The sequence below is a fragment of the Falco biarmicus genome, chromosome 9 (genome assembly GCF_023638135.1).
Source record: "Falco biarmicus isolate bFalBia1 chromosome 9, bFalBia1.pri, whole genome shotgun sequence".
Taxonomy (NCBI): Eukaryota; Metazoa; Chordata; class Aves; order Falconiformes; family Falconidae; genus Falco; species Falco biarmicus.
In genome coordinates, this window is record NC_079296.1 from 11,731,089 (window position 1) to 11,756,904 (window position 25,816).

The following is a 25,816-nucleotide window of genomic DNA, read 5'->3' on the forward strand; positions in this document are numbered from 1 at the left end:
AGTAGGGACCAAGCGACCCCGCAATACTTGCAAGCTGCAAACTTGCAGGATGAAAACAAAGTCCTACAGCCCAACAAGAGGGTCAAGAACCTGCTCCAGCCTTCAGCTTTCCACTCTTCTGCTTGGTGATCATCCTGCCACGCTGAGAATGCTTTGTGGGCTTCCCCCAAGGCAAGGTGACCCATGCATCAGCAGAATGACATCGAGCATCACCTCTACCCATTGACATTGCAGAGCTCAGTAACCCAATTGCTTCATAGCACCGTATCATTGCCCTGCACACAGCAGTTCTCCCTGCTTTACAATGACCTGCCGCCACCCACAGCTGCCAGCTCAGGGCAGAAGGGGACAGTAGCTTCTAAAACACCCTCAGCAGAGCCCTTGCTCCTGGCCAGGGCTGCCGGGCATTGTGGTACCAAGCCACCCATCACAAGGACCTTCTTATGCACCAGAGAACCCGTGGAGGGAAGAGTAACAGCACACCTGGGAGGCTGCCTGCAGTCACCCCGTGCCCAACACTTCCAAAGTTCACAGCTTTCTGCTCGCCCAGGCACAGGGAGGGCAGCCAGGGGGTCAAGGCACTGCCCGGCTGCGCAGATGCTGAGTTCAGTTCCCAGCTCCTGCCACAGCTGATTCTGGCCAAAAAAATCATACAAGTCCTGCGCTCCCGTGTCCTTTTGGCAACTCAGGAACAGCCTTGCCCCTGTTTTGTGGGAGTGGGATGAGAATAAATCCATAAATCCAGGAAGAAATTCAGTAGGGTGTACAGGGAACTGTAGAAGAGCAGTTCAGTTACTTATCTAAGACCAGGTGCCCTTGCACAAGCCAGACAGGAGGGTCTGGTTTAAAACAAGATTTTGTCTTTCAGAGATGAAAAAGGAGTCCCAGGGAGTAAAAACCCAGATTGCTGCAGCTCTCAGCCACCCCTGCCCCAGGCACCAACCATCCCAGTCCCTGCAGGGACTGGCTCCTGGAGCAATAGGAATGGATGTGGCTATATGGAGCATGGGCACGTCCCATTTTTCAACGGATAACTTGAAAAGAAAAATAAAAGTGCTTAGACCACTCCTCTTAAAAAGCAGCTGCAGCGGCAGTCCTCCATGTGCACGTGTGTCTGTAACCTCTGACCGAGGAGCCGCAGGCAACACCAGGGCAATGGGAGGACGCCAGCCTGCATTCCCGCTCTATCCCGAGAGCGAGATACTTGAAGCTAAATCCTCAGAGCAAAACATTTACAGGAAAAGGATTTCCATCAATCACTTCAAACCACCTGCTTATTTAAATCAGTCCAAACATTGAGAAAAAGTTACTTGAAATACCAGGCTGTTGCAAGGCTGGGCTGAAGGCAGTGTGCTGGAAGGGAAGCGTGTTTGGTGGGGTTTGTAAGGCTGCTTCTCCCTGGGTCGGCTGCAGTCCAAACCAAATCTGTGTCAGACGGCATAGGCTGGAACAACAGCCTACAGGGAAGTCTTGCAGAACAGGATAGAGAAACATCCATCACCAGTGACAAAGGGTTATTGATCCTGCCTGAGGGCAAAGAGATGGATTTAATGACCTCTCCAAATCCCTTCCACTCCAGAGATCCTATGCAAAAGTAATTCTCATCCTGCAAAACCCTGGAGAAGGGCAGTACCCCCTGGAGTATCCCGACTACTGTCAGTGCCATTAATAGGGTAGGCATGTGTGGAAAGTTTGGGGTAGCGAAAAAGCAACTCCCTCACTCAAAAAACCAAACAAAACAAAACCCACCCTGCAGTCTCAAAACGCCACACCTTCCCAAGCCAAACTGCATCAGCATTAACCTGAAAAACTTGTTTAAGGAAATGACAATAAAAAATTAGCACAGCTACGCTTGTGCAGCCTAGGGCGTGCAGGTGAAACTTCCATTTACACCCATGTCTCATCAACCCCCAAACCCCAGAGACCGAAGGCAGCTTTCCAGGGAGGTTCAGTGCAACAGAAGACATTGACGGGTGCAAAGATAGCCAGGGTCATTTGCTTATCCACTTCATGTTTGAGTTTCCAATATTTGCACTGTCAAGATGTTTTCCAGCATAGATAATCATTTAAAACTGAAACGTCTCGGAACAAAAACATACCATTAGCAATTCCCCCACCAATTAGAAAAGGAAGAAAGACGTTCAAGGCATAATTTAAGTCTGTATAAAACAGAAGAGAGCAAAGAACTAGCTACATATATGAATGTAGTTAAAAAAGAAGTTGTGGTTCCTATTTCTGTACGTTACACCCTTTAGATCCCAACTCAGTAAAAAACATACATACACATACCTATTTGAAGTTTATATTTCATATATATATACACACACAGAGCCATGCAATATACATGATGTGCTTTTGCTCATACATCAGCTCTGCCTATTTGCCTGTTGAAGTGTCCCGGTGGGACACACAGGCTGCGATGCCGAGGTGCTGACAGGACCCCACGAGCAGCCCATGGCACTAGCCCACGAGCTGCGATGCTGCATCAGTGAGCAGGCATGCAGGAGCTTGCACTGGCTGTGCTACAGAGGTCAGGGAAGCATGTGGGGTGCACACCCAGTGCTGGAAGAAGGATGACCTCCTCCTCCCCAGCAATTTTTAGGGTCTGGCACATTGCAAGCCAGGTGTCCAGCTGCCCTCGCTCGAGGGGACAAGAAGAATAAGGGTGGTTTTCTCTGCTATCTAACAATACGTGAGATTGGCACGCATCCCCTGATGCACTACAGCTTCAAGGCTACATGTTGTGTATTCAGGGCTTATCTCAGCCTCCATCCTCAGCCCCCAAAGACATTCTCCAGGACTGCCACACCGCTGTCAGCCCCACAGAGGCTCATGCAGCGTCAGGTCTCTTAGCTGGTGAGAGACCTACTGGGATGCAGGAGCAGCAACTGGGAAGACAACCCACCTCTCAAGAGGAGTTTGTCCCACAGAGAAGGTCAAGTTGTTTCCAAAATCAGACGGGTTGTCACACCCAGCCCTCCAGCTTCTCCACATATTCATCCCTCCCCATGATATACCCCCTCTCCTGCAGCCAGCCCCGTTTCTCCCCCTTGAAATCCATTCTCAAGGTGAGCTCTTGTTTTACTTGTGATCCCCCTCCTAGATGATGGTGATGCTCAAGAACCCTGTTTCACCTCCCTTCTCTGCAGACCCACCCCCCGGCTTCTATACCTCTTCTTTTTTTTGCTCCTCACCCTCCCCCATGTGAACATGGAGTGCTGTGTCCAGTTCTGGAGTCCCCAGTTCAGGACAGACAGGGAATTACTGGAGCGGGTCCAGCAGAGGCTACGGGGATGATGAGGGACTGGAGCATCTCCCTTAAGGGGAAAGGCTGAGAGCACTGCGCCTGCTTAGCCCAGAGAAGAGAAGGCTGAGCAGGGGGGGATCTTATCAATGCACACAAATATCTCAAGGGTGAGCAACAGGAGGACAGGGCCAGGCCCTTTGCAGTGATGCCAAGTGACAGGACAAGGGGCAACGGGCACAAACTGCCACACAGGAGGTCCCATCTGACTATGAGGAAGAACTTCACTGTGAGGGTGACCAAGCACTGGCACAGGCTGCCCAGAGAAGCTGTGGAGTCTCCTTCTCTGCAGACATTCAAAACCCACCTGGACATGACTCTGTGCAACCTGCTCAAGGAAAACCTGCTTTAGCAGGGGGTTGGAGTGGATGATCTCCAGACGTCCCTTCCAACCCTGACTGTTCTGTTATTCTGTTAAACAAGGATGTTCCACAACCTTGCCAAGGGCATTGGGAAGAACCTGAAGGACATCAGAACAACTCCTGAAAAATGACTTAGTGCCCGTAACTGTATCAGCTGCTCTCCTGACCAACATCCCAGTGCTGCTGCTTGTCATCTAAAGGACATGGGAAATCACAAACCAGACAAGGAAAACAAAAGAAGTATCTGCTTGTCCCCAGTTTCTCAGCCCCAGGAACCAGCAGAGTTTGGGGACAGTCACAGCTCCAACCCCGCAGGGTCACCTCACAAAAGGGGGAGCAGGGGGCGAGCAGAACCCCAATAACACAGGGGCTCTCCCTGCCCTGGGAGAGGACCAGCTTTTGGAAGACATATGGTTCTTCTCCATACTTCAAGCAGCGACTCCACCACACTTCCAAATTCCAGATGCCTAAGCGATTTTTGCAGATATTTCCTCTTTCTTTGCAATCATTTGGCTAATAAGATGAGCAGGTTGGGCTCATTTATTTTGGACACTGTTCTTGGGTCATTAGCGGAAAGGCTAATCATTGCATTGGCAGAAAATACCACTTCTGCTTCAGAGCTGGCTGCATAGCACAGGGAGGGGGAGAGAGCGCATGAGTTTGACAGAGCTTTTTTTAAATATATATATATATAAAAAACAAGTTACATGCCTCAAGAAGTGGAATTTTCCTCTGCTGTTTCCCAAGGTACCCACCACTAGGATGAAGTGGGCAGACTTCAGCGCCCGAGGCTGCTCTGCAGAGCTCACACTCTCTCCCACACACATGCCACCTCGGAGGGCCCGGAGAAGGAGCAGTGCTCACGGCGGCAGCCCAGCCTCGCTGCCTCCCTCACTGAGCCACAACAACATGCTTTGGTGATGCTCAGCCCTCCAGAGGATGATCACCTTCCTCACCCTCACGCAGAGCCAGGCAGGATGCCAACAGCCCCAAAGCACACGGCACAGGAGCCCTTTCTGGGCTGGTTTGGGGTTAGGAGAGCATTTCAGATGTGATGCCTACGCTCTATTTGCAGTACCTGAGCACAAAAAACTACCTACAGAGTCTTGTTGGAGACATTTAAAGAACAATTTGTATTCAGCAGTGAAAGCTGGTGTGCCAGTGGGGGTGCTGAACCGCCGGGCATTGACAGAGCTGAAGCCTGAATTTCCAGGAGAGACAGCAAAGCTGAGCCCTTCCCATTTCTCTCTCTTCAGACAAGAAAACAGAAGTAAAAGACGAAGCCCCAAAGCACTGCTGAGCAAAGCTGCTCCCCGGGCTCGGCTGCTGCAAAATGACCTCTCACCAAGGGCCCTGGGAAAAAATTTGCCCCGCAGATGTCCTGCTAACGCAGGGCGCTGGGACATAGTGCTGCTGCCACCTCCTCCAACTGACCCGGCAAGGGCAGAAATGAGGTGCTGGGGGGGAACACCTGGACATGGCACAGGTTGTCCCCTTCTCTAACAGATATGCAGCCAGCACGCCTCCTGCTCTCCCCTCCATCTGGCCTCAGATGTCCTGGCCACGTGCTGCCAGTAATGCCATGACCTTGGCCACTCTCGGCAGCATCCTTGGGGCAAGCACGGGCTGGGCCTCCCACCTCCCCAGGAGGCTTTCGGCTCTGCGCTTCCCCTCCCACCCTCTCCAGCACCACAACCGAGAGCCCCAACGCACTTGTCAAGCAAGTGCTGCAAAGCCGTTATATGGGGAGGGAGCTGAGCCAGAGGCTGGGGTGGCAAAGGTTGGGAGGAGGGATGCCAGAAATTTGCCTCCCACCTCTCCCCAGGATGCTCCAGCTTCCCTTGAGCCATGTCATGCCGAGAATCTTCCCTGTATCCCCATGGGAATGCCACACTGCGCTCTCCAGGCAAAGCCCCCCCCAGCACCACAGCAAAGCCAGCCGCTCACCGGGGAGCCCAGCAACAAAAGGGGAGCTCAGGCTAGCTCTGTGGGGAGCTCTAACCAGAGAAAGGGAAGAAGAAGATTTGGGAGCTAATTTAGAGCTTGGATTTCCTAAGCCTTTTCAGACATCGAGGCTATTGGCAGGCAGTAGCATAGCCCCTGCCAGTCTCAGTGGCTATACAATGTCCTTCCCTTGGCAAGGGCAGCAGTGGGGAAAAAATAACACACAAAAAACAAGGGACATGTGATGGAGAGCTTGGCTGAAGGCTCCCTCTCCCCTCCGACCTGCATGCCAAGGAGGAAGAGCATAGAAAAAAAAAAAGTGAAAATTAGCCATTTAAAAAGGAAAGAAAAAGAACCCCATGGTCCTTATTTTCCTCAGGGAAACATGGCCAAGGCGAGGGCATGGAGCTGTGGCAGGAGGTGAGCAGATGAGACCTGGGGCCATCACTTTGCTCAGCAGCTAGAACAAAGCCATCACCCTCCGGCCAGCACAGCAGAAGCTGGGCTCCCACTGCCTCCTTCGCCAGTAGAAGGCAGCGGCTGCATTTTGCACAGCCCCGCTGCACCCCACGCTGCTGTATGGAGAGCCCCCCAAAGCAGGACCTCCCCGAGGAGGCATCGCACCCACCCCAGTGCCCTCACTCCAGCAAGCCCACAGAGGGAAGCACTGCTGGGTACACTGCTCTGCCAACAGGCTTGAGTGCATAGGGGTGAAGTAGAACGATTTTACCTCAAAATGTCATGACCCAAAAGGGCAGGGCAGTGGGAAGCCTCCTCTCTCCTCCCTGGCACACAAGGCAGCCCCCACGGAGGTGACAGCTCTGCTGAGGACACTGCAGGAGGAAGAAGCTCACCAGCACCCAGAGGGTACAAAGGGTGAAACCCTCTGCGGCCAGAGCATCACAGCCAGGAGCAGCAGCTTCCCAGGGAAGGACAGGATGAGTCCAACGTTTAATTGGCAGATTTTTCAAGGGAGAAGAAAGGAAGATGACTAATCCTGAGAGCAAGGGGACAACCCCAGCCATCCAGCCCAGGAGCAACCCAAGAGCAGCACATGCATACAGACACACACACCCCGCCCCATTTGGGTGGCAGCTTTGCCCCCAGCTGAAGGGCAGCATCCGCTGCTGAACAGAGCTTACTCCAAGGAGGGGTGTATAGCCCCCCACCCAGCCACTGCAGCTGAACGGGTGATGGGAAAGCACCCCAGGGTGGCAAGGGAGCACAGTGAAGAGATCTTATGTCAGCAGAGACACCCAGATGATAGGCTGGTCAGGTAAGGTGTGAGCACTTTAAAAAAGTAGCTGTCAAAGAGATATGCAGCACATGACTTTATCATTGAAGCCACTCTTCACATCGTTGTGCATCACACTGCTAAGCTGAGCACCACGTGCGTTACAGGTTAGCCACCTCACACAACACCTGGAAAGCTCCAGCCAGCCCTGGGAGCAGAGCAGCCTGCTCACATGTACATACTGCTTCAAGATCTGCTCAGTTAGCAAAGCCAGGATCCTGGTATTAGTGGCCTGCGGAGCACAAGCTGCCCAAAGCCAACGTAGGTCACCTCCACGCAGGACTACCTCCTGCCACGTCATACCAGCCACGCAGCCAAGGCCAGCCTGGGTGTACACAGGCAGGGACATAAACCCTCCAAGGGTCTGCAGCTGCCAAGGTCCATGTTTTACCCCAACGCATCTCGGCACACCACCAGGAACAGCTCCCCCTCAGCCCCCCCCGGGGAAGGCTCTGCCCAGCAGTGGTGTGGGGTGCTGGGGCTGGCAGCTAGGGACAGGTATGAGGTCCAGGGTGAGGTACACAGGGACTGTGGTAGCCAAGTCCAAAGCAGCCAGTATCCTAAGGCAGGAGTAGATTGGTAGAGAAATCCGTTTGTGTCTGTAACTCTGACTAACCCCAGCCACAGCTGTCCCCACGAACTACAGGCAGGCTGTCCAGACGCTCGTGCAACCCCCCACCCCCCTGACATGGGCTGGGGTGGGGTGGGGTGGGAGAGGAAACACAGCCCAGCAAACAGCCCAGCTCACTCCTCCCTTCCAAGGGCTGAGGGGAAAAGAATCAGGTCACTTCACTCCTCTAGTTTGGCAAGGTTATTCCCCAATTCCCAGGACTAAGCAACAGCTACTAGAACAACCCGGCTGACTCCTCCTCCTCCTCCTCCCCTTGGCCCCCAGACAGCTGGAGGATGAGCCAGGCTGCATGGCAGAGGCAGTTCAAGTACACGAAGAGGGAGAGGAGAATTGAAAACAGCTCCATACTACAGCTACTGCTGCAGCATTCATCCCAGCACAAGCCATGAGCATCCCAGGTGGATATGGGAAAGGGTGCCCCCAAACCAGTACTGCGTATGCCTCGAGACAAGGTCAAGGTAGCCCTCAAAGAAGGGCCTGAGATCTGTCAGCCCAACCAGCATGCCCAGGCAACTGATTCTCCAGATTTTTGGTGCAAAACAGGATCAGTGACAAGCTGGCCGCGTCACCACAGGCGCCGAGAGCTGTGGGCAATGCAGCAGCAGCCCTTCCTTGCAGGGCATGTAAGGTGGACAGAAAAGCTTTTGCTAACAGCTTACACGCTTCCCCAACCTAGGAAGGCACGGCCACATCCACATCCCCTCCCATAACATCAGCCTAAGGGCACAAACCTTACTTGATAACTGGATCCTCAGCCACACAGCCAAGAGGCATCCCACAGCTTGTTAGCTGGATGCTGCGGAGTGAGAGGAATCCTTGGCACCAATTCAAGCAATAGGTCAATGTACCTGGAGCTGTTGTCCCATTTCTGTTTATTTCTACAAGCCTTGTAGCAACCATTGCTTTTGTTTGCAGTTTGCAAATGAGCCTCTTCCTTACCTAATCCCACACCACGGATGGCTGGCAGCACATCTCTCCATCCCCACGACACTCTCCCAAACTGGCACCCCAATATTCATCCCCCAACATCTCCCAGTCCCATGAGGCTGCAGGCAGCTGAAGGACCATTTTCCAAGGGGGTTGCAGATGTGCCTGAACCCACAGAGTCCTGAAAGGGTGTGGGGGACAGTGGCTGAACAGCTATGTATCCCAAGCTCCCACCACAAGCAAGGGTGGTAGGTGAAGCGGCTGCCCTGCCCTTGCCATCCCAAGGATGCATACCGGGATCAGGTCCCCAGTACCCCACTTTGCTGGCACCCCACAGAGCCCTTGCCTGCCTCGCCAAGCTGCATCCTGACACATGAGCTGGTCGGCGAGTTCAAATCATTAATTTCTGTGGCAGAGGGAGCCTGACAGGCCCAGTGCTGGCGTGAATAATGATGGGTCTATCTCTGGGAAAGGCCAAGCAAAACCTTTATCATAGCGAGAGACTCCCTTTGGGGCATTAACCAGCACCCTCCAACCAGTCGTTGCCCCCCCCCCCCACAATTTCACGCTGCTGATGGCTGCTGTGCCACTGCAGCTCACAGCACCCACGCAGGGCTGCCTGTCCCTTTACTTCTGCCTTACCAAACCCACCCCACAACGCAGACCTCTGCAGAATGATGCTCCTAAAATGCTCTGTTTGCCAAAGCAGCAGCAAATTCAACACTGGAGCTTCTCTCTGCTCCCCCAGCAACCGCTGCCTTTACCACCTTGGTTTGGTGCAATGAGGAACGCCAAGCCCAGGACAGCAGGAGGGCTCAGAAGTGCCTAAGGGGTGGCTGGTGATGAGTTCATAACCAGATATGCCTCTGGGAAGGGAAACTGAGGTACCTGACATTGCTAAAGCATCATCTGACTTTGGTGCCATTCTCCTGCAGCCAGGTGTCTTTCCTCTCCATCCCCCCACAAAAAAAAAGCAAACAAAAAAACCCCAAAAAGTGGGCTCTTCTGCCCTGAGGAGTAGAAAGAAGACAGCTAGAAGGAAAACCAACCAGTTTCCCTGTTGAATAAAGAACAGTGCAAAGAATAAAGTGCCAAGCACCTGAAAGCTGAGCATTTCCTAGCAGAGCTGGGGCTGATGCTCCCACTTGCTCCTTCTCCAGCCACTGCCATAATGAATCCAGCCCAGCCCTAGGGAGCTCCCACCCAGGGCAAAGCCCAGCCAGTCCAGGCAGCTCCATTTAAAAATAATTATTTTCCTGCAGTTGTAGATAATTGGATTTTAAAAATAAGCACAATTACTCCTCCCCCCCACCCTTTCTTTTCCTTTGCTGCACGTCGTGAACACAAGGCTGCTGCTCGGAGCTGGCAGAGACCTTTTGAAGGCTGAAACAGAGCTCACTCCCTCTTGTCTGGGGGGATGGAGGTGGGAGGGAGGAGGCGGAGTGGGAGCAGTGACAGGTAAAAATAACCACACTTGGCCCGATGTTGCTCCCAATTAAGCCGGTGGGAATTTTGCCCAACTTCCTACAGCAGCAAGATCCAGACACACATAAAAAGAGTCCTTTGCTATATTAACAGCTTTACGATGATGAGAGAAAATCACATCTGCATGAGCTTCTTCCCCCTATTTCATCCTGGTGGCTATCTGAGCATCCCTTCCACCAGGGCCAGGCACTGCAGAGGCTGGAGACACTTGGTGGGTGATCAACCAGCCCACACCACCTTCCCCCCCAGCACTGCATCTCCTCTGGTTTAGGCACAGTTACTCCATGAAGAGCTTGGCAAGGTTTTTCAAGGCATGGTTTATCTGCTTAGACAGTTTCGCATCAGCTGAAAATAAAGCGTAAGTGGTTTTAGGGAGGATATGGAAAGTGTTGAAGAATAGAAACATTTCATTCTGACACTTCCCTGAACAAAAAACGCTCTGCCTTTTCACAGTATAACGTTGCCTTGTGAAACTAAGTCCAATTTATTTTTAAATGGGGGAAAAAAAAAAAAAAGCCCAAACTGAAAGCGAACATCATATTTCTGGGGACAAATACGATATTGCATTTCATCCTGTCTTTAACACTTACTCCCGTCTTTGGGGTTTGCCAACCAAACAAAAATTCAGTCTTTTGTAGTGCTGTATAAAGTAAATATATTTCACAACCACTTTTAAGCTATTTCATATCAGGTTCATCACAGTTCACCTGTACATAAGCCAATGCCCAACACCAACAACGTTTTAACTGATGCAAACCTTTCTAACTTGCATTCAAACAAGAATAACTACGAGAAAAGCAAGATCTGCAGATAACACAAAGTTTGAAGGAAAAAGGCAGATGTCTCTCTCCTTGTCTGAAGGCCAATCCAGCCTTCACGTCCACAGCCTCTCCCTTGCAGCTACAACAAGCAGCAAACCCCAGGACCAGGAGCATCACCCATCTCTCTGCATCCCCAGGGTCAGAGCCTGCATTGTACCGGCAGAAAGCTGGAGATGATGCTACTCCCGCAGGGAGGTAAAGAGCATGCCAGGCATCCCCGGCCATGTCCCACCATATCACAGCCTCCCTGGCAAGGGGACAGCATCCTGCCAACACCCCATCACCCGGCCGAGGAGCACCCCAAAGCAGGCAGGGCAAGGTCTGCAGCCTGAGAAAACACTCCCCATCATAAGCAATTACCTTGGAGCCCTGGCCACCCACTCCCAGCCACCACCGGGCCACCCAGAGCAGTATCAGCAACCACAGGCCCATTCCTGCATTAACATTTTGTAACAGTTTTAACACCATATGTAGTTTTGAGCCTGGCAGTTGAAAGCGATTAGATCTAGGCTGGTAGCTGCAAAGCATTTCTGTGTCTACGTCAATGTTTCAAAGGTACACATCAAATACTCTCAGCACTTTACACACAGGATTAGCACTGGGCTCCCGCATGGAATTGCTCTCTCCAGGAGCCCAGCAGCTCGGTGAGATTGACCTGTGCAGGACAGGGATGCTCCTTCCTCTCTGACCCCTCTGAAGCCAGAAGCCAAGGCAGAACTACCCCACCGAAGCCTGGCTTTTCCATCTGCTTTGCCCATGCTGAGAGAAAAAGCACTGAGAAAAGGTCAACCTACCAGCTACGCCCCGCGGTGCTGTAGATGCACAAGTATTTCTCCCAGACAGATGGTGGGAAGGGGAAGAACGAGGAGGAGGAAGGAAAGGAACAAGTTCAAGACAAGAATCTGAAATCGGCAAACTCCCTGCGCAGCCCAGCGCACCGCGCAATAAAAATACACGATGCTGTCGCCAGCAGCACAGAGGGATGCGCCACGGGGGTGAAGACAGATGCACCCAGGGCCTTGCTGCATGTCCCACCCTGAGCCACCAGCTAATGCTGCTCCGATGCTCCTCATCCTATTTCTGAAACCTTCCTTCCGTGTCTCTTCTCCATTTCCTCCCCACTCCAGCACCCTCCTTCCAGCTCTAGCACCCCCTGACTATACCAGCCACCTTTCCAACGTGAGTTCTTTTTACCCTCTGTCCTCTTTTCTCAGCATGTCGAGGTTGGGAATTTCCTAAGGGTGCAGATCCCTCCCACACATTCAATGCCATCTGCAAAAAACAAACCCCTCCCAAACACCTCCTATGGCTGCTTTTCCCCCAGTACCAACTTTGATTGCTCTGGGGATGACACAAGAAAGTTGGTTTGCTGATGAGTTCAGATGAACTAAGAGTATTTATTCAGCCTTGCTTTATCAGAGATGCAAATCAAGCACTCCAGTTACATATTTTAACACAGTGGGGGGGGGGGGGGGGGGGGGGGGGCGGAAATCTGCTAGATAGAAAGCTATAAAGTGTCTAATGTATTCACAGTAGCTAAGGTAGAAAACAGAGAGATTAGTGAAAAATTATTAACATAACAGGTGTCACTGTCACAAAAGTGACACTTTAAAGACAAATCCCTCCCAAATGAATTCCCTAAATACAAGAGCACACCGTTAACTACATTTAGTCCCAGTTTTGGATCATCTCTGCAAAGGAGGGGAGCAGAGAAGAGGAGGATGGTGAATGAAAGAGGCTGCTTCTCCCAGGCTACAAGAAGTTTGTTAATGGCTCATTATGGTAATGAAACTTGAAGCCAAAGAATGTCCCCACCCTGGGAAAGAGCAGACACCACCAACAGTGTCACCAACTAGCAAGCCCCCCTGCGCTGGTTCACGTGCACATGCATGATTTAATTGCTGTCCCCAAGGTGCTCCAGACAGCACAGGGCAGGTAAAGGTTATTATGGGGAAGTTCAGCTTCCAGCTATGCTGAGCTCCAGTCCCCAGATTAACAGTCTGCAAGCACTCAGCCCCACTGCCTTGGGTCACCAGACCCAGCAAAGGTCCCACCAGCCACTTTGGCCACCCCAAAGCAGCTTGGGGAAGAGCTTAGGACCACCTTCAGCAGACTGGGGAGGACTGCTGATGGGACACTCCTCCAGACAAGGGGCTACCGGCTTGGTGTTTCACCAGCACAGAGCCTGCACCTCCCATCCACCTCCTGGGGATTTGGGGATGCTTGGTCCATCTGCACATGGGGGTGGGCATCTCCTTTTCCTCTCCCCATGTGAGGAGCGGTGACGCGACTCTCAAACAGCAACGTACTGAACCCAGCTCTGGAGGTTTTAGGGCTTTGCTTTTTTGCTTTGTTTTTTTTGTGGTTTTTTTTTTTTTTAAAAAAAAATAAAAACAGCTCATTGGAGATCAATTTAGCTTTTTAATACCTTTCAGATAAGGAAATCTGCTGCAGCAGCAATTCTCTCCCTACCTTAATTAATTCCTAAACATATCACAAGCTGGAAGGGCATGTTTTATGAATCTGGTTGACCTCCTGGTGCAGAAATGATGACACAGATGTTGTGCCTTCTTCACTACATCATTACTCATGTACATCACTTCTCCCCCCCCCCCCCCCAATTGAGCTGGCTGACAGAAGCTCCCATGCTGCTATCAGCAAGACATAGTGCAAGGAACCTGAGTAAGGCTCAAGCAACATTCTGTATCCACCAGGGCACCCAGCTATCCCAGAGGACATGGTGCCATGCAAGCTGCAAGCACATGGTCAGGAGGGAATTAAAACCAATGGGAGGTTTTGCATCAGGGAAGACAAAATACATTTGGGTAGGGAAACAGGACACCACTCATGATGGCCAAGCAGAGGGGAATGCCGAAGATGACCGAGCCCGCACATGGATGCATCCGAAGCCCATGGGACCTGGGGTGATCCCTCAGAAAGCTGTTTGCTAGGAAGGATGGGAACTGTCCCAGCTCTGCAAAGAGCTCAGCCTCCTCTCCCCTCCCATACATGCCAAGATAAGCCCGATTGCACTGGTATAATGTTATATCCATCTGTGGGAAGGAGAGTAACCCCTGCCAGCACAGGCAGTCAGAAAGGCAATTGGGCTTGCACAGCGGTTTGGAGAAGACCTCACCATCCTGTCCAACATGCTGGCTGGATGCTGTGTTTAAGGCAGTCAAAGCACTATGGGGCTCGTTCCACCAGGTACAGCTGTCATCACACCCCAATGTCACGCAGGACAAGCACGATGCCACCCACAGACAACGCTTTGCACAGTCAAGCTGAAAGCCAAGAGCCTAATGTGACACAGGGTCCCCAAGGAAACACAGGCAGAAAAGCATGGGTGGAGGGAGAGTTGTGATATGGGTCACAGATGATGGGGAAAAAAAAAAAAAGGGGGGGAGGGGGAGATGAATGCATTTGTCATCACTCTTGTTGGGTGACAGCAGCTTCAGGTAGGAGACAGCAACAGCTCCTAAAACCTCACTTGCTCTTGGATATTCTATTCCAGCAGTGCTTAAGGAACTAGAAAGCTGCCCCAGCCGGAGACAGCCACAAGAAACGGTGCTCGCCATGATCCACCTGCACAGTACATCAGACCCACAGGACCCCTCCCCAGCTCCACTTCAGAGCAGGATGCTAAATCAGAGTGAAGCATTTAAAAGCACACTTTATACCCAACTCGGAGGCTGACGGAGCACAGCACCAATGGCTGATCATTAGGGAAACATCAGGATGCATAAGAACAAGAAGAAAAAAAGGAAACTTATAAATAAAAGCTAAAAAAATCCTCTGGGAGACCTAGAAACCAAGAGCTAACTTGTCTACTGCCAGTATCAGCCAGCAGAAAGTAGGCAATAAAAGTAAAAAATAATAATATAAAAAAAGCAGCCTGATGAGGTCTGGTCACTGTTTATGCCCGAAACTGATATGCTTCTCTGCAGGGTGATGGTACAACATGAAACAAGGCTTCTGCTTGTTACCATTCTCAAAAAAACCCACCTTATTTCCGCTGGAGCTGGAGCAAAGGCAGTGTGTAGCTCATTTACACCACCCCCCACAGTCCTGGCTCTGATATCCCACAACCAGGGGTTTTACCAGCATCACTCACACAGGCTTCAGGGAGAAAGACCCATCCCCTCACCAGCAGAATGAGATGTGGCTTTGCATCCTCTTCCCAAACGTGCATCCCTGGCACTCGCCGGGCCAGGAGGAGCTTCTGGCTGCAATGGCCCTACCAAAGGCCTGCGAGGTAGGTCAACGCAGAGATAAAACTTGACTGTCCTACCCATACCCACCCCTTCACCTCCCCAGAGCCCAGAAGATAAGTCCTCATCTACAGTGAATGCTGCTGGACATGGTCCCGGCTCTGAATTCACCATGACACAGAGCAATAATTGAACAGGGACACAAGATGGTGAGGAACAACAAAAGAATAAATATCTCTTATGTTTTGTTAAATACAGCAATTTACAAGGCTGGAATAATTAGTGGTTTAAAATGTTTTGACACAAGCAGCCCCAATAATCATGATAAATCATATCAGGCATATGCCCAGATCCTTGAAGTGACAGATGACAAACAGAGCAGTGACAAGACGCTCCGTCACGCAGGGAATCATTGAGTTAATGGAAGAATTATTGCTTCTGAAATCCACTCCAGTCCTATTGTGGGGAACATTCCAATTTATCAAAGCCAAATGAACATTAATTGCTGCAGCCTGGTAAGTTTTCGAGCTGCTGTGACCTTCATTGAATTTTAATCCAAAACAGATAAGATTTACTTCCACACAAGAGGAAACAACACAATTAAACCCAAATGACAGCTAAGATATGGGGAGAAAACACAACAGGAGTAATGACAAAAATATTGATTCCTTTCTACTTGACACTGCGCAAAAAAAAAAAAAAAGGTAAATAAATAAAATCTAGCATTTGCATATTTGTTTTTTCCCTTTCTCCCTTCTTTTCATTTGGGAAACAAATTTCAGATGCTCAAGCCAAGAGGAAAGGGGTGGCAGAGAGTGATGGAGACCGAATTCCCTTTAACTGCAGTAATTAATGTTATGTCTCATTGGGGAGAGATTAAGAAAAAACAGTGAGAAAAAAAAAAAAAAAGAAATAAAAATAAAGTATTATTTTGCTGTCAAAGATGCCCTTGAGCTTAGGAAGGGAGGTGTGAAGAGGGTTATGGTCACCCAGTGCTTTTGCAGAGGCAGATGGTTGCCCCAGGGCCACAGACGTAGATGGGTCCTTTCCTGCTGCACTGGAAGCAAAGCCACCGCAAACCAGAAAGCCATGCACTGACAGCCAAAATCACTGCGAGGGGGAGTAAAGCCAGGATTTACACCCAGCGGAGCCCCCACGCAGCGCAGAGGGGGTCCTGGCTTTAGAGGCAGAGCAGGAGCTGCCAGCCAAGTCATAAACATTTACAGAAATCCAAAACAACGTTCCCGTCACAGGGAGCTCAGCTTGGAGATGTCTTGCTGCCCGATAAAGCTTTGCCAGAGTACTCCCTAAGCGGGGGATTATCGAGATCCCCCAGGCAAACCTTCCTCAGCTTTCTATAACTCAGCTGGAGGATGAGGAAACAGGTAAAAGTGCGTGTTACAGCCACTTAAAGGAGATGGAAGGAAGCACTTTCCCATGTCTCCTCCTGTCCCCCGTAGCGAGATGCTGGTTGATGATGAACGGGGCACACCGACGCTGAATGCCAAGGCAGCGCTGGGGTGGGCTGAAACTCCTCCTGCGCAGGGAATGGTGTTTTAGCCTATAAAGAACATGCAGGAGACATTGGGCTTTACAGTAGGATGCAGAAGGAAAAGCATTTGAGGGCCGGGAAGGAGGACACGGGGACGTCCAGCTGCATCTCAAGGCAGGAGAAGGGATACAGACACAGGGAGCACAGGGGAGGACAGGAAGGGGGTACCACAGCCCCCCATGCTGTGATCTGGCCAAGCAGGGCACAGCAGGGGAACCCTGCTGCTGAGGAGGCAGGAGGGCTCGAGTGACAGGGGCTCCTGGGATGCGATGTCGCTGGGGCCAGGGAGGAAAGTAACAGCATGGGAAAGCAGCCTGAACAGAGCCTGGGGACTCGGATTAAATATTCCTCCTAAGAAACAAAGATTTTTGCCCCGTGTTACTTTAGCTACAGAACTCCATGTGGTCTTGAAAGGGAAAAAAAAAAAAAACCTCAATAAAACACACATTTATCCTCTGCTAGTAACTCAAAATTTGGCTCAGGTTCACTCAAAAAGTTAATGAATCTTCTAAAAAAAAAACCAAACAAAACCAAAACTGGGCAAAGTTTCAAGTCTACGCTGCAGTCCTGACCCAGGGAAGAAATGCACAGGGCTTCTCCTCTCCAGGGACACGAGTGCAGCCCAGACCCCAACCTGAACCCAACATCCCTGTCTGGAATCTCTGCTCTCATTGCAAGTAGTATCAGAGTTGATACAGAAAATGGAATTATGGTTCATTCTGTGCAGGAGGAACTTCTTGCTTTTGCAGAAGGGCAGGAGAGGGTCAGGGCATGAGTCAATCCTCACAACAAAGCCACAGATGCTCCCATGCCATCGGCTTCAGTAAGATGCGGCAAAACCAATCTTAACCACTTAATCAGCACTGGAGTGCAGGAACATTTCTGCTGTGATATGCACAGTGATACCTCCAGCTCCAGCCCACCGGCATTGCTGCTCCTATGCTCTGAGGTGCCGCAAATGAAGGCTACGGGCAGGAATTTCTCAAAGAAACTTTCTCTCTCTGATGCAATCCATTACAATCATCACATTTTTTTATAAAGAACAGCTTCAGCAAGGTCTGAGGACCAAGACTGAATCTCTCCCCACTAAAGCTCACCTGCTTTTCAAGCAATCGCAGGAGTCACCAGGCTCCAGAGCCAGTATTGCCCTGCAGCCACGGGCCACTGCTTTGTGGCTCCGGTTTGCCAACAACAGCCAAGCAATCCCACACTCAGACCAGGGATTGAGCTTTCCGCACCCCAGACCTGCATTCTGCTGTCCTCATTCTTTGCTCTGTCTCTCCATTATTTTTTCAGGTTCATCTTCTAAGTGCACCAGTTTTACGTTCTTGCCCCGGGCCCCAATACTCCATCACACTGACATTTTTAGCAGGACATAAAAACATTCCCTAGCCAACCCGGTAAGCTGAAGTCCCCAATTTGTTTCCCTTCTGCCATCCTGCATCTTATCTTGCCTAACTGCCTTAATGCTAAGCCCTTCTCTGTGCTCACAGGCACCCACTGCCCAACCTATAGCCCCACTAGCAAGGGCTGAGACACTCAAAAAAACAGGTTTAAGTTGTAAAAGCCAACAGCTGCTTGTTCAAATGGAAGAAATAAAGGCTTTCTGCAGCCTCTGCTCCTCCTGCCAAAACAAAGGACAGAACCCATGGAGATGACACACTGGTTCCAGGAGATGAATAAATCCACCTTTTGCAGAGGGTTGCTGCGATGGAACCCCCATTCCTATAAAAGATTTTCCTTGGGCAAATAGGTGACACAGGATCTACAAACCTAGCTTTGTTGGTTTTTTTTTCTTTTATTGATGGGATCGTTTATCCCAATGGAGGAGTTAAGGGACAATATATTTAGTCCCATTTTACAGATGGGGCTCCAAAGCACAGAGGAATGATGGAACAGATCCAAATACATAGACAACTGCTTCAATAAGGCACTCAAGCACTTAAAAGGCAACAGAGCACATACATGATCTGTTAACAAAAGGTCACGCAACACCCGGGATGGGGATATTCAAAGCAATATGGAACATATTTATTTTTTTTTTTAACTTTTAAGTCAGGTTTATCCTTTGCAAAAGAAGGATCATGCCTCAGCCCGTATTCACTCAATAGGTAAAACCCAGTTTCAGAAAGAAATGACCAAGTCCATGCCCAAAATCTTGCCTGTGCACATGTCCAAAGGCAAGAGCAAGGAGAAATACTCCGCTAACACCTCACCAGTAGCCAGCAGATGCAGGAGGAATCACAAGCTTCCTTGTCACCCTCCCAACAGCTTCTTCCCTACAGTCTGTTTTATTTAGTTTCATTTTCTTAAAAGAACAACTTTTTTTTTCTTTTTTTCCTGGCCCATTCAAACACATTTCTCCCTCTCTGGAGGCCCAACCAAGAAGGGACACAGACATTTGCAAACCAGGCTCATCACATTGCCCCTTAACACCACCCTCCCACCACGACCTGGCTGCTGTCCCATCCCAGAGAGTCTTCTGTGCCCTCTGATGCCATTGGCAGCTTTAACTCACCATGACTGAGATGTGAAGAATATGCATCTGCTCCTCCACTATCTCCGAAGGCTCCTGGAGTGTGGGGGGGGTGGCTCGGGAGAGCTGCTCGGCACTGCTCATGGAGACGTGGAAGTACAGGGTACCATTCTCCAGCCACTGCTGCTTCCAGTGCACCAGGGAAATGTCAGCCACTGTCCCCGACATCTCTGCAGGGACAAAGCACACAACTTGAGGATCAGTTTTCTCCACGATGCTAAAAGGCAGTATTCTTAGCAGTCCAGGAAATCAGGACTTTGGAGCCCTAGCACTAGTACTGCTTCTGATCTACAGGATGAGCTTGAGCACTGTTTTTTTTGGCCTCTGTCTGCTGTTTCCCCCACATATGAACAGTAATAGTTATCTTCCTTAATAAAAACCAAGGGGCTACAAACTGCCTTGGGATTTCTAAACTAGAAAGGCAACAACTGTAAAAATAATATGTTGCACAAGGTTCCTTTAACCTCCTATAGCTCTCCCAGCAAACAGGCTAGAAGAAGCTCCTAGAGATCTGTAGCCAAGCCCAAGGGAGGTTTGCTCCTCGGCACAGGGTGGAGGAAGGACGCTTGGTGCCCAGCAAGCCAAAACACAGGCATTTGTACGTATTCTGCTGGTGTTTACAATGGAAAACTTCATCCAGGTTGCGAGGTAGCACTACAGCTGTGTTTAACAGGGACATCCCCAGCACACACTAATGAGCACTGGCAAGAAGAAATGACCACCGGGCTTGACAAATTCCTCTTGACCTTGGGGTCACATGCCTGTCAGTGGTCTTCTGCAGCCTTCTGTTAGTGTTACATCCCACCCAGTCCTGATTTATAGCATAAGCACCCTGGGAGCCCCGATTACAGCATCCCAGCACAAATATCCACTGTGGCAGCTTCCCCTGACTTAGGGCACCACATCGGACTAATTAGGAGCTTAGACACCCCAGGCACTCTGTAAGCGAAAGCCAGCCGAGATCCACAGCCCCAGCACAGCCAGAGCCAGCAGCTCCAAGCCTCAGCTGCAGCTCGTGCCTTGGCCAGGCAGCAGCAGACACAGGCAGCAGTGCTGACAGCTCCACAGCTGCCCATCAAGTCTTAAACGGATCTCTGCAAAGAATGGATTTGGCAGTTTGGCAGCCAAATCAAAACCGAAAAAAAAAAAAATACTAGCATAAAATGAGCCAAAATATTTCTCCTTCCACCACCTCTTTTTTTTGTGTTTGTTTTTCCATCTGAAATATAAGCAATGGGAAGAAAGTCAGGTCCTCTTAGTCACTGGGCCCACAGCTTCGGCAAACACTTGCTTTGTGAGAGACCCAAATTCAGTTCCCTCCTATCTGGGAAGAGCGAGCGGCTATAACAGAGCATGACCTGCTGTTTGCACAGTGTCTGCTCCAGAAAGGCCAACAGCACAAGTTTGGGTTTCCCTGGCACCATGGTGGGAACAGAGACAAGGTCCTCCTTCGCAGCCTGGCCACAGAGGGTCAGTGGGGAGGACAGGGCTTGCTCCCCTGCGGGCAAAGCAGCCAGGCAACAGCAAGGGCATTGTGCATTTATTTTCCTGAACCCAGCTGAGCAAAAGCACATCCAGTTCCAGCTTCCAGTGGAGACGAAGCCCAGCTGAGGCTGTCCTGAGGAGTCACCCACAGCTTTCAGAATAAGATGCTTCAAGACACTTGGGTGCTGGCTCACGAGCAGCCATGCAAACTACAAGACCAGGCACTTCCACAGACCCACATCTCAACCCAGCAAAAAAACATGCCAATCCTTAAGGAACAATTTTTCTTACTCCCCAAATCAATACATTTCCCAGCAGCAAGCTCCTGGCTTTCCACCATGAATTAAAATGGAGCCAAGCACCCCCTGCTCACAGAGAAGTCCCCATCACACCCCTGGTCCTGCAGGATCTCCCCTCACTGCACAGCCCTGCTGACAGCAGGGACAAGGTTACACCAGCCAGCTCCCTGATTCAGCACCTCACTAATTACACTACTGACACACCTGAGCCAGCTGCCCTGTCACCTGAAGCTAATTGGAGGGCTGTGCTCATTATCTCTGCCCTCCCAAGCACAGTGCCAGTCATTATCCATATCTCTATGCACATCTGAGCAGTCAAAGAAGAAAAACTAAACAGCTCCTGACCATGAGTGGAATCCATGAAGAGCCCATGCTTGCACTTCGGAGGGGACACGTGAACTCCCTGTCACATCCCTGTCATTGCAATAAGGTTGCTCCTGATAATCCCTTCCCTCCTTTAATAGAAATAGCCATTTGCTGGAGCAAATCAGTAGCAAGAGGTGTTGCTTGCACTCCTTGCCCTGTAAATCAAGCCATCCCCATGGCTCATGCTGCAGGACAGCAGCCTGTGCAAGACCTGGGAATCTAATGAAATTAGCCTCTTTGGAGATGAGAGACACAAGACTAAAGCAGGCAGCTTAAAGTGGTAAAAGAAAGGACAAAATGAGAGGAATATCAGGGCTGTTTAATTGCAGTCATCTTCCTAGCAATACTTCAAGGGTCTGTACTGAAAAGCATCTCCTTGTCTAATTAAAATTGCAGCAAATGCTACTTTTAGGAGTAAAAGCACTAACTCAGCTTTGGGATAGATATCACAAGCTCTTCCGAAGAGGCAAACAGGCCATGGGAGACACAAGCATCGAGACACAGGCCTCTGGCTACGCAAAGCCATCTTAATTCTGTTCAGAGGGACCATCACCCGTAGGAGAGGATGATTTACAGTATCACACACACATCCCTGCAGCAACCCTTTCCAAAAGGGCTCAGGAAAGGGAGGTTATATCACCTAGACCACAGCACAGACTCGATGTGGGTGCTGCCAGGACCCCGCTGCTATGGTTCCCAAAGGCTACCTCACATTACAGAAGCAGGGAAAAAAACCTTCAGAGTCAAACTTTCTCCAATTTTTTTCCCTTGCGCACACATTTTTGCATGGGATGTTTAAAAGGATCACGGAGAACACTTCTGAGGAGTTCTGAGATATAGGCAATTTTTTGGATTTTAGCCTAGACTGAAGATAAGCCTGTTTCATTTTCAAAAGGTCTCTTCCAAAAGTAGAAACTTCAATTTAACATTCATTTCACAATTTTAAGCAAACGCAGCAGCAAGGCAATTTCTGACGAAAGTTGACTTGCCAAGCCTGGATATCATTTACTACACATTTATAAATACCTGTATCCTTTTCATCCCTGAAGCCCGTGTTGCAGGATACCTGACCACTACTACTCCCAGCACTGCTGGGACATCATGAGCCTCCAATCAGATTTGCTGCTCACAAAACAAGAAAAACAAACATAAAAATCCTGCCCTTTTCAAGCCCTGTTAGCTGCTGAACCGTTCGATATCCAAACACGGGGAAGTTTCTTGGCCTCGTGCACTTGACATGAATATTACACTGCCTGCGTTGCACTAGACACGCATTGTCACTCCACTATCTACACAGCAGTTACAGCAGCAATAGCCCGTCCATCAGAAAGGATGCAATAGTCTGCAGCAAGATTGCCTGTTATCAGAGCTTTCAAATACTTTTGGAACAAATCAAGGGCATTTCTGCACCAAAACAGAACGAGATACAGTTAAGGTATTAAATGGGCAGCAATGGAAGAGCATTTGTAGCCTATAGCTATTTAAAATCTTGGCATCTAGCAGATGGGGAATTCTCCACTGGGGCTTAAACACAGATTCATGGGTAAAACACTGAGTAAACCAGCCAAACAGACCACAAAACGTCTGCCACGCCATCTTCCTACCTGCTCACTGCACCCAACAGAGAACAGCAGAGAAGGGATGATGAGGGTCCTCTACACTTGCAGCAGCCAGCCAGGCCCCTTCTCCCCCCAACCAAGAGTTTAGCACTTCTCTGTCCCAGAGCAGAGGACCTGAGGAGCCTGTTCCCCCTGCAACAGGAGCAGAAATGTCTCCCCTGCAGCCTCACCTGGCTGTGGCCCCCAGCTCTTCACACCTGCTCTTCATCTCCCATCACGCAGCTCAGCTGAGCCCAATGACAGCACCTGCTGATGGTCTGCATTGAAGAAAGGGCATACAGAGCACTTTAGCCTTTTCTGCCCTTCCTCAAGCTCTGAGTCTCATAAAACTACAATTTCCACATTTTCCTTGGAAATCAAACACACAATCCAAACAAAATGTTTCCGGGGGGTCAGATCCTGACCTGGGCTCATGCCCATCTGAAGGTCATCTGCCCAGGAGAAGGGTGGGGGCAGGGGACAGCAGCAAACACAGCAAGATCCCTTCAGACTGATTATCTAATTCCATTTTTCCCTTCCCTGTTGCTACAATCCTTACATATAAACATTTCATTGAAGTCTTCAACTCGTATTACAATCAAACTTAAAAGCAAAAGGGCCTAAATGCATTTGGTTGGGAACCAAGACGATTCCCATAAAAGCAGATTATGCTGACATGATGAATATAAAATGAAACAGCAGATATTAAAGTTGGAGGATTGTTACTCTATGCCTTCGGGCTCCTGGCCACCCTACCCACCTCCTCCTTCCTCTCCGTTCCCTCCTGCTACGTTTTACTGACAGCAGAGAGCTGGCAGAGATAGCCTTTTCACCTCTGCCTTCTCCAAGGCAGGCTGCCAGGCTCAAAATATTCACTTGGCTCCCCCCTGCCCCCCCCCCCCCCCCCCGACCTTATGCAATGCTTCAACATTCATCAGTTATGCGGGAGGTTGCAGCCCTGCCTTATCTGTCATGGCGTTTTACAAAGCCTGTTTTATATTTAATTGGCTTGTTCTTGCTAATCTACCATGATTATTGTATTTTTATTTAATTCTTGAAGGTCATTATTAAAATAAGCCATTTTGCTTGTGGCAGTTCATCCCTGCACAGTTCCACACCCCTGGATAACCAAACCCTCCTTGCGCTTCCCCTCCTCTCTGCTCCTCAGTGCTGCTCAGACCCTGGGACCTGCTGGACACTTCTACTATAAGAATCAAACCCTTGGCATGACGGGTGAGAAACCTGTGAGTAATTTCCAGTGCACAGATCCAGGCTCCTCCTGCCTTTTTCCTCCCCACCTGCTTCATCCCAGCAGGACCTGCACCCTGCAGCCAGACTTTCATCAGCTCACCTGCACAACCCATCATCTTAATCTGCTGGCAGAGGAAAAGCTGGAGATAGCAGACTCAGAAACACAATCCTGTCCTCCATAAAAAGCCAACACTGGTAACTGCATCGTCCTCTTCTTGCCCATGCGTCACCCCTAAGCCTGCAACCCCATTTCTCCTGCTATTAGTCCAGGGGCTCTTCTGAGTTAATGTCCTCCAGAGGCACCAACCTCTGTGAAGTGTTAGTTTATAGATTCTTCGGTGCTAGCTACCACTTATGCTAATAAACCAAATTTATGCAGAAAGTCATAAACAGAGAGCTCTCCCCAGTGCCCTTGCCAGCACAGGATTGCTCCCTGCGGAATAGATTATCACGCTCTGTGCAGACTAGCTCCAAAATGACTCTAGTAATGGGGCTTCCCCCATGCTCCCCAGGGGACTATTCTGCAGTCAAACAGGCCCTAACAGTTCTAAGGGTTTGGGTCTTTTGGTGGCAACGTGGTGGGGTTTTTTTATCCCAATCATTAGCACAGGGTTTTTTTGGTTTTGTTTCCCCCCCCCCCCCCCGCTTCCCCTCTGCTCATTTTTTTAACATTTTCCTTGCCTTCTACATCTACTCCCTGCTCCTCTGGCAGTACTCCCCAGGGCAACACACAAACGCAGCTGCAGATCGTAAAAAGTAACAGAGAAGCTCAGAAGTTTAAGAAGGGGGAAAAAAAGATTACAAGCTCCCTCTGATCATCTTTTTTTCAAAGCCTCTGTCTGTGAGGAGCACAGTGCTGCACCTGCAGGGCACTTCAGGGGTGGCTTCAGCACTGTGCATGTCTGCTGGGACACGGTGCATGTCTGGGGGTGGTGCTGCATGGAGGAGGCGTCAGGGAGCTTCGGTCTTGGGGTGGTCCAGGGGGCACACCACCAACATTGTGGGAAGGCTCGGGCTCTCTCTCTGCATCTCATTTGCTCTGCCAGCAGCATCGTTATCTGATGTTGGATGGCAAAAAAGGGATTTACAGTAAAGTAGGTTTGGCTGGTTTTAGGTTTTGCTCAAACTACCTGGAAGAAGAAGAACAAGAAGCCAGACTTTGGGCATGCTCCTGGGACCCGCCACCTCAAAGACTGCATAAATGTGGTAAGAGCTAAAGTGCCACCAATGGGTCCCTGACAATCAGAGCAACACGACTGAAGGTGAGGAAAGATCCCAAGCTCAGCAAGAACCCAAAAGATGAGAAAGCCTCCTCAGTTCTGATGGAGACCCTGCCTCTCCCCATGGCCAGGCTGGAGAGGTACAGGGGCAGAGCATCCCCGCCGTGCTCCCAGGAGAACGGGTGCTCACCAGGGATGGCACAGCCAGCACCACCTCACAGATCATCCACACTGCCAAAGGCAGGTGACAGAGACAGCACTAGCACCACTGCCTGCCCTGTCACTGCTGCGAGCAGACGACATGCCTCCATGCAGCCTCAGGACGTCGACCTTCAGACGCAGCTAGCACACAGCCCTGTCCCACGCTGCTGCTATGGCGTCACGGGTACAGAAAGCTGTGACCAGGTGTGGTTCCTACGTTCATGATGCCCTGGCCAACAACCCTTCCCACAGACATTTTAGAAAATGCTGGGAAGGGCTTTGCACAGACTCTGCCCTGTGCAGGAGTGACTCCCAGGCTGAGCTTGCCA

The 25,816-nt window shown here is 50.2% G+C and overlaps 1 protein-coding gene across 1 annotated transcript in view; it reads right to left on the reverse strand.

Annotated features, from left to right (window-relative positions):
- ASTN2 (astrotactin 2) overlaps positions 1–25,816 on the reverse strand; it is a 354,268-nt gene that overhangs the window by 278,588 nt on the left and 49,864 nt on the right. Inside the window, exon 2 of the mRNA XM_056352114.1 lies at positions 19,050–19,237. Coding sequence (XP_056208089.1) covers positions 19,050–19,237 — 188 coding nt within the window. The remainder of the gene's footprint in view (positions 1–19,049; positions 19,238–25,816) is intronic.